The 13,136-nt window shown below is 41.1% G+C and overlaps 1 protein-coding gene across 1 annotated transcript; it reads left to right on the plus strand.

Annotated features, from left to right (window-relative positions):
- Nucleotides 1–10,542: 10,542 nt before the first annotated feature.
- Nucleotides 10,543–13,098, plus strand: LOC139462049 (prestin-like). The gene has a single exon (XM_071243550.1). It carries the CDS (start codon nt 10,543–10,545, stop codon nt 13,096–13,098), a length of 2,556 nt encoding a protein of 851 aa, XP_071099651.1.
- Nucleotides 13,099–13,136: the final 38 nt, after the last annotated feature.

Consider the following 13,136-nt stretch of genomic DNA (forward strand, 5'->3'; position numbering starts at 1 on the left):
ATGTAAATTTAAAAATTATTTCTGAGGGATTCTTTGACGAAGTACTTGAAATCATACGCGCATTCTGATTGGTTTGTCGTATTTTCGCACATAACATTCATCGATAGGGGGACGAGTCTTCTTGCAGGTTTCGGAAAGGGGCGAGTGGTGACGAATGCGGTGGGACAGGGCACGCTCGCCTTTTCGCGAACACCTGGTATCGTCTCAGTTTGACAGTGATTCACAAACACATGCTCATGATATAGCAGGAACCGTACAATCGGCTCTGCTTTTGGCAGATATTTCTTGGGAATATGGAAAGGGTTTCGTCGGTTTTATTATTAAAGTATCGCTTCCAGTTTCTTGGTTTCTGGAACCGCCTCCGTGTGCTAGTGGTAGAGCGTCCGCCCTGAGAGCAGAAGGTCCAGGGTTCGATCCCCGACCGCGTCATACCAAAAGACGTTAAAAGATGGTACTTGTTGTTACCCTGTCTGGCGCTCAGCATTAAGGAGCTGGTCGGCTCGGAGTCAGTATACTGTGTCTGAGTGGGGTATTCATGTTAAACTGCGGCATGGTACCTCAGTGGGTTAGCACTATAAATCGTCATCAGTCCTGACTAGTACAAGCAGCCATACACACACACGTGCATGCAAGTCGCTTATATAAGTGCAATAATCTTGGACGCGACGTTAATCCCAATTTCACCTCACCTCTTGGTTTCTGTCAGTTTTGTTGTAAGATAAGACTGTGAGGATCCTTGAGGCACTGGCGTTTATATTTAATTTAGAATTTTATATTGTGTCATTATGTAATAATACGGCAATAGTTTTTCATTAGTCATTGCATACTCAATGAAGACATTTAGTTCATAATTAATGAAAAGTGAAATAAAGATCTTTGATTGCAAATTAAGTATTCGTTTACTCGACTTTAAAAACGCACATAACATCAACGGGAAACGTCTATATATAATGTCAACGTTGACGTATAACGTGGACGTCGAATTTCAACATTGACTTCTTACGTTGACGTCTTGTGTCAGTGTTTAGTCTGTTGATTCCAATAAGGCATTGCGGTATTTAGTTTGTTTTGAAATAATAGTCAGCTGACATTGGTTACAACATAAACAGACTATTATATCAGTATCACGCATTCTAACTAATTATATCAATCATTGATTAATATTATTAGATCTATATATAAAAAATAACTGTATGATATTTGCCTATTTATTAGATGTACACTGTTTGCACTTTCAAGTACATTGTACATATCCTTTTACATCACCAGTAGACCCATGAAGATCCGAGGTAGAATAGGTCTTCAGCAACCCATGCTTGCCGTAAAAGGTGACTATGCTTGTCGTAATTTCGTGGACCGATGCTCATGATGTCAGTCACTGGATGGTGTGGTCCAGACTCGATTATTTACAGACCGCCGTCATATAGCTGGAATATTGCTGAGTGCGGCGTTAAACAACAAACCAAACCATAAACATCATCAGCGTCGTATTGTGCACTAGGGTTCATCAAAATCATTCTTCACTTGCAATATAATGTTCAACGGTATATATGGAAAAAGCGGCAATAATTGATACGCTCTTGTCAATCCTATTATCTTTTTGTACAATGAAATCTGTTTGAACTAAACAAGCTTAGCACGTTTATACATATGATCTTGCACCATTGTGAACGTTCAGAGATAATACAGTTAACCTAATCCCTAAACCCCACATGGGTACAATATGTGAAGCCCATTTCTCGTGTCCCCCGCCGTGATATTGCTGAAATATTGCTGTAAGCGGCGTAAAACCATACTCACACACTAATCCCGAAATCGAACTTGAAAGATACCACTCACTACGGTGGTCAACCTGTCACTCCTGAAACATGTAACGACAACAAGTGTTTGACCTTTGGTAGCCAGTACGGACAAATATCTCCCTATGGGGTGCCGATGTACTATCAATGACTTATAGGCTGATGCTTCTCCTTGGACATTTCAGAAGCATTAGAATGAATCATTTCTACGTTTGTGTTTATAGGGTGACATACAGACAGATTATTTATTTGAGTCTCACCTCGTCACATATATAATACATGGGGAACAAGAACATTAGAATTATCTTAGTATTAAAGCATATAGAGAAACGAGCGACTCCATACGGAGTTGTCAGAGACAACAAAACAATGATAACAACATAATTTACACTTTCACACATGTAGAAGATAAAGGTGGCTGAAAAAGGCTATTAATGAGAGATAAATCTATAACGCTACACGATATAAAGTATCCAATAGGGTTGTTCAAATTTTATTGCTTTTGGTAAAAGACACCACAAATACACATGACATGGTTTTTACTGCTCTTGGACACATGGTCAAGGTCGTCTACGATGGTCTTTAAAGGTTTTGCTAGAGTCGTTTAACATGACTGTTTATTACACTCTCGATAAAGAGAGGGGTGGCACGGGTGGCCCAGTCGTCTTGGCGCCAGTGCAGCCTTGCTGTATAGACGTGCGTCCCTTGGGAACGCCAGAAACCTATAGTCGTGGTTTCGAATCCCGTTTGTCTAGGTTTGTCCGCACCATACCCGTGATCGTAGGTTTCACCAAAGCAGCGATAAACCCAAATCACTAGTTCCATGAAGAGATACATATATTTTTCATATACAGTCAATTCTCGTTAATCCGACAATCGGCTTTATCCGACACTAATGATGGGAACCGATTAAATCAGTGCTATTTAGACCCGTTAATCCGACAGTCTCGCGCTCCGACTCCGACACACCTAATTTGCAACGAATTGGTGAAATCACTCATTAACCAGTCTCGTTAACACAGTTATCAGTGGTACACTGTCGGGCAAAAGGAAATATACACTTGAATAGATTTGACCAAAATATAACTAGGTTGAAAACCGCCGCCGAAAACACTGCAAACTCACGTGAAATAGATCGCCATCGAACAACCATTTCTTCTTTGTTTTTCATTATCCTCAATCAAACGAGGTGTATGCGTTCTGTGTTTCATCTGTCAGAGATCGGAAGGTCCGGGTTCGATCCCCGGCCGCGTCATACAAAAAGACGTTAAAAGATGGTACTTATTGTTACCCTGTCTTGGCGCTCGGCTTTGGGGAGTTAAAATAAAACTGACAAGCGCGGAGTCAGTATACTGTGTCTGAGTGGGGTATTCATGTTAAACTGCGACATGGTAGACAGACAGACAATTTAATTTATTTAAGTCTCACCTCACAAGTACAGGGTAAAAATATGTTATACAGAATACAATAAAAAATGAGCCACCCTTTAAGGGTTACGAGAGACTATATATGAACTAAAAATATACACAAAACATAAAACTATATACACATAAAAGGTTATCACTAAAAAATAAATCACTGGTATCTCAGTGGGCTAGCACAAAAAAAATTAAATAAATAAACCCCACTGACCTCACCTTTCATTGTATAACCAGCTGATGCACATGCGTACGGTGCAAAAATTGCATGACTAAATGTACTTACAAAAACATGTGCTTTTAAAATCATAACCATTACAAAAAATGAATGGGGATGGACCAAAGCGCCGTGTTGTCTGTGGCCAGTTGCTTTCTTCCATCAAGCTGATACCCCGTGCTGTAACTGAAATACTGTTAAAAGCAGCGTTAAATCAGACACCCTCGCTACAAATAGGTGAATGGTCAACAAATATAACACCTGTGTTAAGACCCGTGCAAATCAACCAAGTTACTTTTGGTCCTAATGATGATTAGTATATCTGAATGGTGTCGAAATTGTTTTCTTTTTGTAAAGAAATTGAGTGTCAAATCCAAAGTATAAATACAGATAAAAACTGTAGCGCGCCACTCGTTAAACAATGCTTGTTTAAGAAATTCCGCCATTTTTTTTTTTTTATGAAAACATTATCCTCTGTATCGAAAAGACATAAAAAAACGTCTTGACTCGAGGAGGGTGGAGTCTGCAGGTTTTAATGATGCTGTGTTTTGCTCTTTAAGTCCAATACAAGCGGGTGTCATTATGCAATAGGTTGTTTGAACAACTAATTGTTAATCTTAATTGAACCACATCTTTGGATCAGCGCAACTACAACAATAGTGTGTGAAAGTGGCTCCCTGCTTCAGCATTCTTCTAAGACAATGCGTAAGATTAATATCCCTGCCGATTTGTCAAAGACAAAAATGTCACGCGCATGCGCTGAAACGACCTTGTACTAATTGGCCCAAGGCCCTCGTAAATTAGTCTTGATTTGTTGTCTTTGAAATTAGATACAGCAACGGTGCATAATTGTACATGTGCTGACATCAAATAGACCATTTAAATACAGAGAAATTATTTTTACACTTTCTTTGTTCAACACAGTCATAAAACTGTGTTTACTTGATTGCTTTTCAACAATTGAAGTATATTAAACCTTTGCGCAAAAATAATTTGACGAAAATTTAAAACAATGTCATATTCGTTCTAAAGAATCCAATCTTTCGATTCTAGAGATTTCATAATACCCGACTTATTATGGTAACAATTTACACAAAAATCCACAGAGGTCAGATTGGGATATTTCAGCCTACACGTAACTCTGATCATTATTATTACAAACCTCATCAGTCTATTCTTTATGTTTGTTTCTTAGAACACGTATAAGCACATTTAAGCAATGCCACGTTAGTTATAACACTCTTCGTTAATACATTAATTTAACATTTAAATTATAATCTAAATGTTACAGTTCATCACCACGTTTCAATATGTTTTCGTGCTTTTAATTTTTTTAAATAAAATCAGTACGATTCGAAAAGATTAACAAAACATTTATAAAAAAATACAAATTCTAAACCATCAAAAATTTAAAAAAAACATATTTGAACTTATAGTGTCAAAAATAAAATATTTTAAGCAACGAAATAGTTAACAAACAATTAAGTAATATTTAAAGAGTAATTATACCTGATCATATAAGCTTTAAAAATCAAGAAGATCAACACAGAAATAAATAAAAGGGGAAAACAAAGGGTTCAATAGAATCACCTTCGCTCAGACCGTTCACGGTTAAGACATCTAAAGATGCATTATATCATAGTTGACACACGGTGTGTCAATCACAAGACATTACATCTTCCACAGAACAGCCTGTCAAAGCTCAAGATGTTCCTACACCGGGATTAAGCCCTGAAATGACAGTGGGCGGAGCTTAGGAGAGAATAGTCTTGGGAGACAAGACGAGAGGCGATGAATTGACACTGTTACCCTAGGTATTTAAGCCTGCCGTCCACTGTGCAGATTCAGTGGTGACGCCAACTAGCTTCGGGATCAGTGGGTTTAGCTTTCGCCACTTCTTCTGCGCATTCTGCATCTCTACCAAGGTAAGAAATGTCACAAACTTGTTTATCCTCATCGGGCGTGTGGCAGCTTTTATGTTAAACATTTCTTCTGATACAAACATACATTGTATAATTTAGTACATTACGATTGTATTTTGGTTATCAGAAATTCCTATGTTTAGATTATCTGATAAAGTAGATTTCACAAATGTTAACAATTTATAATCATCATACGTTATATTCTTAAAACGTATTCAAATACGTGTATGTACGAAGGTATGGGTAAAATACAAGTATAAGATAAGTATATTAATATCAAAAATAAATTCTTTGTCAAATTGAACACCAACATTTCCGCGTGAGTTGGTTTACACTACATGCCATAAAATTGTACCCTCTACACAATTATACATGAACTTCGTACCAATTTATTAATGTAAGGAGCTAAATTTAGGAGTTGAAAGATCGAAGTCAATATTAAAATAATTTGTAATTTTGTTTTCAAATTCATTCGTGATTACATGTAGATATATTTTCGTCAGGCATGTCCAGGTAACGCTATGCTAGGCTGTGAGCAGCGTTATCGTTCGACCAATCCATGGTGAACGTTATCACCGTAGCATACAGGCAAACACGGTGAACGCATTATGTCCTCATGTCGAGAGGACAAACACCGTTTTATGTCGTGTTGTGCAGAATTGTGTAACAAACTCGAACTTGTCTACATGACATTGTATCTGTCAAATATACGGGTATATTACATTGAATTTAAGAGCATTGCTTATGCATTTTATTGCATTCTAGTAGCCATGGGGGGTGGGGGGTGGTGACATTGCTGGAATATTGCTAAAAGCGGCGCAAAACCATACTCACTTACTCACTCATAGCTATGTAGCTGAAATGGCGACGCGACGTTCAATAATAACTTACTCTCTCTCTAACACATATTTCTGATCATAATAGGGTTTTACAGGACGCAGACATTGTGTTTAAAACAAAATTTGAAATGAATGCAAACACTTGACATTTCGAATCCTGTGGAACGCAAACAAGGATGACCGACATAAAATAATTAAATGTTTCATATAAATTAGATTTGTATACTTCCAAGAAATATAAAGTTCATGATTACAGAGGTAGACTTTTTGAGATCTATGAATTGAAATCCCCATCTAATAATAGCCTTAAGTCGTCTTTGTAGGATATCAGTAAATCTTTTAGCAATCAAGTGAAGCGTGCACCAGCATGAGACCCCAATGGTCATGCATTGGACCCCCAGAATATACTCCTCCAGAAGTAGGTAGCGCCAGATAAATCATTGCTGCAAATGTCTCGCTACAGACAAGCATTTCACGGCGTACATTGTCTGTTGGACACAGATCAATTACACAGGTAGACTAAGTGCTCTGCGACACACATGAGAAGGTACATGCGTTTTCTTGGAAAGAAAGTCCAACAATATGCCACCTGTGATGAATTAATCCTGTAATGTTGTCACACGCCAACGTCACCTGGTTACTCATACCTTGAGGCAAGCAGCCAGTGTTAGAGCGCCGTGTTTCTCAAAGCGTGGCTCTGGTTGACCCCTGCCGTGATATTGCTGGAACATTGCTAAAAGCGGCGTAAAACCAAAACTCACTCACTCAAAGCATTGCTCTGGTGTCCCACGCCGTGATATTGCTGGAACATTGCTAAAAGCGGCGTAAAACCAAAACTCACTCACTCAAAGCATTGCTCTGGTGACCCCTGCCGTGATATTGCTGGAATATTGCTAAAAGCTACGTAAAACCAAAACTCACTCACTCACTCAAAGCCCTGTTCTGGTGACCCCCGCCATGACATTGCTGGAATATTGCTAAAAGCGGCGTAAAGCCAAAACTCACCCACTCACTCTCTCAAAGCATTGCTTGAAAATTGTAAATGGAAAGCTTGGTTTTTTAATTGTACAAAATAAATATTCTAACAGCTGGGCAAAAGAAAGTACACACCCATGTTTGATGGTGGCTAAAAATGAAACAAGCAAGAAATGGTTATTGGACGGTGATGCAGTTGATACGGGTATCATAGGTGTGTTTTTTACCTTGAGTTTTCTGTGTTTTCAGCCTTGTAACCTTTTGATAACGTTTGTAATTTTTTGGTCACATCCAATTTTTTTAATTGTATACTTTCTTTTGAGGTCTTGGGGGAAGTTATCGTCGAAAAAGAGTAAGGGCAGGTGGATCTTGCAATATGGAAATAGCGTAGAGAAAGAAACCTCGCAATCTGATTGGTTCATTGTTTCATGCGTGTTGAGTTTCACTTGTCGTTCCTCTTGAAATGCAGTGCAGCTTAAGGTGCCTCTCAATTTCATACATCAACGAAACTCCCCGCAATTAAATAAATAGCGTATTGTCCTCTTTATCAGTGCAATTTGAATTATTTTGTTAATAGAGAATATACGGATGTCAACTTCTTTAGTATGAGTAACACGAGGTTTCTGAGTATATACTTACTCCTACATTAGGTGAATACGTTATAAATGAATAACTTGTCATTTGCATTGCTTGTATTGAATCGACCTTAAGATAGTCAATACTGTCTGTGTTTGGTGTGCGTGTATGCATCGTATGTATTAAGTAAATTTTGTATATTTTTATTTTCGTTTTTCTTTCTCACCTCAAACAATAACAAAACCTTTCAGAAAAAGCAATTCAAAGGCAGGTTATTTGTAAGGGAAAGTAATGCAGTTGGTAGTCCTTACTTAGCATACAGTGGGTGGGCTGACAGAATGTCACATTAATTATTACTCCCCAAACGCAGAATGGCAGGAATAATGGGTTACCCCCTGTCACCGTTGTTGTCAAGACAGCAGTTGTGTCAGACCTGAAGTTAAGACCCCTGCTTATCACCTCAAGGCTTAATCACGTCACGGCGGCGACGACAAACGCCTAAACTAGGCAAACACGAGAAACGCGCTAGCGCTTTAACATTGTCTGTAGACAGGCTCCCGGTTTGTACCGAAACCGACACGTGTGATGTATCACTGCCGCCGACTGCATCCCAGGTGAGACTAACCAACGACTTGACCTGGGTCATTATGAATATACAAATTAGACCGGGTTCATTAAGTAAGCGACTTGCATTTTTCTCTCCGCATCCTATAAGTAGATCTATGGTGCGCGTCTGTCGCGGAGTGGTTGAGGTGAAATACAAATGAAAAATGAAAAAAAATAACCATGCTGAGTTTTGGACCAGTCTGTGGTAACTGTCTCCAAGCAATTTCAGCGTGTCCTGTTTTCAGTATGAATATTCAATTTCAGAGATTCTGCTCAACCGGGGTTCATCGTATGTCGCAATGTGTGTCCTGTTTGCTCTCTCTCCCACTGCAAAGAATATGTTTTCTAACAGGACGGTCTATTGAACGTGTTTGACAAGGCGCTTAAGGCTACTGAAAGGAATATGATGACTGGCTAAATGACAAATATGGACGGTCTCCTGTTGTCAGCCCGCCAAACTGCCATGAACCACGTCAGTGTAGTATTTCATCGCAATTGTAGCGTCCGTTAGCTTGTCTATCAACTGCAGTCGCTGACGTGTCCCGACGAGGGGGAGGGGTTGACGGGGGTAAAGCTGTCGAACGTGTTTCCGAGCCGGTGCACGTTTGTGAAGGGAAACACTTTGAAACAGACGATGATATAGTGCACTTAACTACTGATGTAGCAGAACGAAGCCATTATTATTATTAAGGCCCTCTACCCCCAGATCAGTCAATATTCTATCTCCTTAACTCTGCAATTATGTAATATGATGGCGAGTCAAAGATTGTGTAAATTCAAACTTTAAGCCGAGCCTGTGATTTTGTATAATACAATCCTCATCGTACAGACAGTGTGAATATACCACTCCTTTAGCACCTCATACATTGAATATATACCACCCCTACAGCGCCCCAGACCTTGTAGGTATCACAGCCCTACTGCGGACCAGACCTTGTAAATATACCACCCCTACAGCGCCCCAGACCTTGTAGATATCACAGCCCTACTGCGCCTCAGACCTTGTCGATATCACAGCACTACTGCGCCCCAGACCTTGTAAATATACCACCCCAACAGCGCCCCAGACCTTGTAGATATCAGAGCCCTACTGCGGCCCAGACCTTGTAAATATACCACCCCTACAGCACCCCAAATATCATACTTGTTTAGAACTATGAACGACGTTGCTAGGTGACATCTGTCATCTCATGAGAACCATGACGTAATGGTAATTATTAATGTGCTACATCTAAATGTCAAGGGATGCGGGTTCACATAAGGTTACTCACACAACACCTGTACCGACTATGTTGCTAGTTGTCCCTTCATGTCAAAATGCCCGGTTGCCAGACAGTTACAACAAGTCTTGCAATATATTATTGTACCATGACCCAGCCCGATTAAAACAAGAACTGCAGTCGGATCCGCCACCTGTTGAGATCTTCTAAAGCCAAGAGATGCAATAGCGAAGGCCAAACTAACTGTATTTTTGAGAGATGGACAGCTACTCGAACCTATATAAACAGAGCAGCCAAAGATAAAAATGAAATCATACCAATATACGAAAATAGAAATCCTATCAATACAAAAACAGAAATTTTAGGAATACTAAAACTAGAAATAGATATGTGTACCCTACTCACAAACATGAGAAAAGAGTCTGTAACTTTAACTTTCATTTTTTAGCAATGTTTTGAATGATTTTTTATCTCTCATAGGCCTATTGGACTGGTGCCTGTGGTTTTATATTCACCGTCTTATCACTCTTATGTATTTACAAAGATGTGACATCTGAACTATATTTCGTCTTCTTCTTCATTATCTGATAGCACAGGGACGTAATTTACCGTACGTGGTTTTTTTCTTGACAGAACGTATTAATTTTACCTTTTTTCCCATCGCTTCGTCATCAAATTTACAGCTATGGTATAAGTACGCGTCTGTCTGTATCGTCTTTATTGCCAAGCATATACCTACATAAACACTTTCTTAGCTTTTATGTTTACAGTTTATAATGACGCTTTACCATAAGTCAATTAACCACAATTAAAACCTGTAACCCACCACTGTAACTGATACAATATTTACAAAAGACATAAACAATCTAGTTATACTTTTGCTGTTAACTGACTATTCATTCATCTGTGACCGTGTACAGTTATATCATGACTGAGGTTTGTCTTTTTCTACATTTACAGACTTCCCACAATGAATGAGAAACGCTCAGTATCTATCAGTGACGCGGCATCAATGAACTCACCTGGGTGCCTGGACACGAAAGGACGACGTTTCTCCTGTCCTGCCGTCAATGTCGTTGACAATGCCATTGTCATCAAGCGACCACCGTTCACGCAAACAGCGTTCGACGATATCCACGCCAAGACCGAGTTCGAATCCAAGAGCATATCCGAACGCTTGAAGAAACAGGCGTATTGCTCCAAGAAGCGACTATGGAAGCTGGTGAGCGGTTATCTCCCAATCCTCAAGGTCCTACGGTACTACAACATTAAAGAAAACATTCTGATTGACATCCTGGCAGGTTTAACAATTGGGGTACTACATATCCCCCAAGCACTGGCGTTCGGCCAGCTGACGTCTGTGAAGATCGAGAACGGCTTGTATACATCTTTATGGCCTGTTATCATCTACGTATTTTTCGGAACATCTGCCCACGTTTCCATCGGCACCAGTGCTGTGATCTGTATATTGACTGCTAGTGTTGTGGACCGTCAAGGCGGGGCCTTTGTCGCCGCTAATCCGGATATTCTGAACTTTACATTGAACGGAACCCAAGTGCCTCTTAATGAAATCCCTGCATACTTGGATTACAAGGAAGGGGTAGCCATGGCTGTGACTTTCGTTTCGGGGTTAATGATGATCTTCATGGGCGTCTTCAAGCTCGGGTTCATCACCGCCTACCTATCCGAGTCGTTCTTCTGCGCGTTCACTTCAGGAGCTGCCATCCACATTGCCACAAGCCAGGTTCCAGCTATGCTTGGTTTGGACATCACGAAACACGGCGGTCTGTTCAAGTTCATCAATAACTACATTGAAATCTTCTCCCACATCACCGAGGTCAACGTTGCTGCCATCGTCTGTGCCGTCATTACTTGTCTCATCATCGTGCTGGTCAAGGACTGCATTAACGAGAGATTCAAGCATAAGCTCTTCATGCCAATCCCTATCGAGCTTTTCGTCGTCGTGTTCGGATGCATCGTTGGCTACTTTGGTGACCTAAACACAAACTTCGGAATCGCAATCGTCGGAAGCATCCCTAACACCATTCCCCCACCTGTCATTCCACCACTGGCAGAAGCCCCCGATTTCTTGGCCGACTGCTTCATCATCGCCATCCTCATCTTCGCCAACACCATCGCCATGGCTAAGATCTGCGCCAAGAAACACAACTACGAGGTTGACGATAGTCAAGAACTCATCGCCTACGGCATGTGCAACTTTGTCAGCTCTTTCTTCAAGTGCTTTCCATCAAGCGTGGCGCCCCCACGATCCATGGTTTCCAGCGGCATGAACACCAAGACGGTCGTCAATGGCATATTTACGTCCGGTCTGATGGTCCTCGTCATCATGGTCATCAGCTTCGTCTTCGAGGTTCTCCCCAAGTCAATCCTCGCAGCCATCATCTTCATCGCTCTCAAAGGACTCTTCATCCAGATTCTCGACGGACGCAAATTCTGGCGTGTCAACAAATTCGACTTCGTCATTTGGTTCAGCACCTTCACCAGCGCCGTGTTCCTCGACATCGACTACGGTCTCTTCATCGGCGTGGGTGTGTCCCTCATCACTGTTGTGTTCCAGACTCAGTTTGCCCGCGGATACAGACTCGGCAGAACCATGAAAGACAGCACCCTTGTGGAGCACAAGAAATATCAGGATTCCGTCGAGATCCCTGGCGTCAAGATCTTCCGCTTCGAATCTTCTCTGTACTACGCCAACGCCGAGATCTTCCGATCCAACCTCTACCGATGCACTGTTAACCCCAGAAAACTACTGAAGATGATAAAGAAATACGAAAAGAAAATGGGCAAATCTGGGAAGAGTGTGATGCTGCTAAGCGAAGAAAGAAGAAGCTCCGTTGTGAAGACATCAGTGCCATCAACAAACACGACTGGTACCACGAATTTAAGCACGTCTGAGAACAACCTCACTGGACGTATGAACAGCACAGAGTCAACAAAAAGTGACAGCACCAAACGCAACTCCGGCTCCAGTATGGACAATCCTGTGTTCACAATCACCGACGAAGCACAAAATAACAGCTATACGCTCAAACAGAATGGCTTCAACGCCGACGGCAGCATGAAACGCCACGGAAGCATTGACTCCACCTTCTCCACCGTCACCATCACCACAATCAACTCCGAGGACGAAGAGGTCGACCCCGAGGACGGCGGCATCCTTGTGACGGATGAGAAACTAAGAACTATGAGACGCACGCACCACGTCATCGTCGATTGCAGCGTCATCAACTACTTGGATGCCTCCGGCGCCAATGTCCTTAGTCACATCTTCACTGAGTACGACCACGTCAACATCAAACTGTTCCTGTGCGGTTGTTCTTACGGCATGCGGGAAGCTATGAAACATGCTGGTGTTTTCAATAAGATTCCACAGGAAAATATTTTCTTGGATCTTTACGATGCCCTTGCCGTTGCTAAGATACAACGGGCCATTCCGATGCTGTTGGACGTGACAGATTATTCCGATGACGAGGCTGCTGAAGATTCCTACATTACAAAGCTATAACCATGGCAACTGAATCGCAATCGAGAATCTCATAAGCA

The sequence above is a fragment of the Haliotis cracherodii genome, unplaced genomic scaffold, assembly GCF_022045235.1.
Source record: "Haliotis cracherodii isolate W230 unplaced genomic scaffold, xgHalCrac1.p SCAF_15, whole genome shotgun sequence".
Classification (NCBI taxonomy): Eukaryota; Metazoa; Mollusca; class Gastropoda; order Lepetellida; family Haliotidae; genus Haliotis; species Haliotis cracherodii.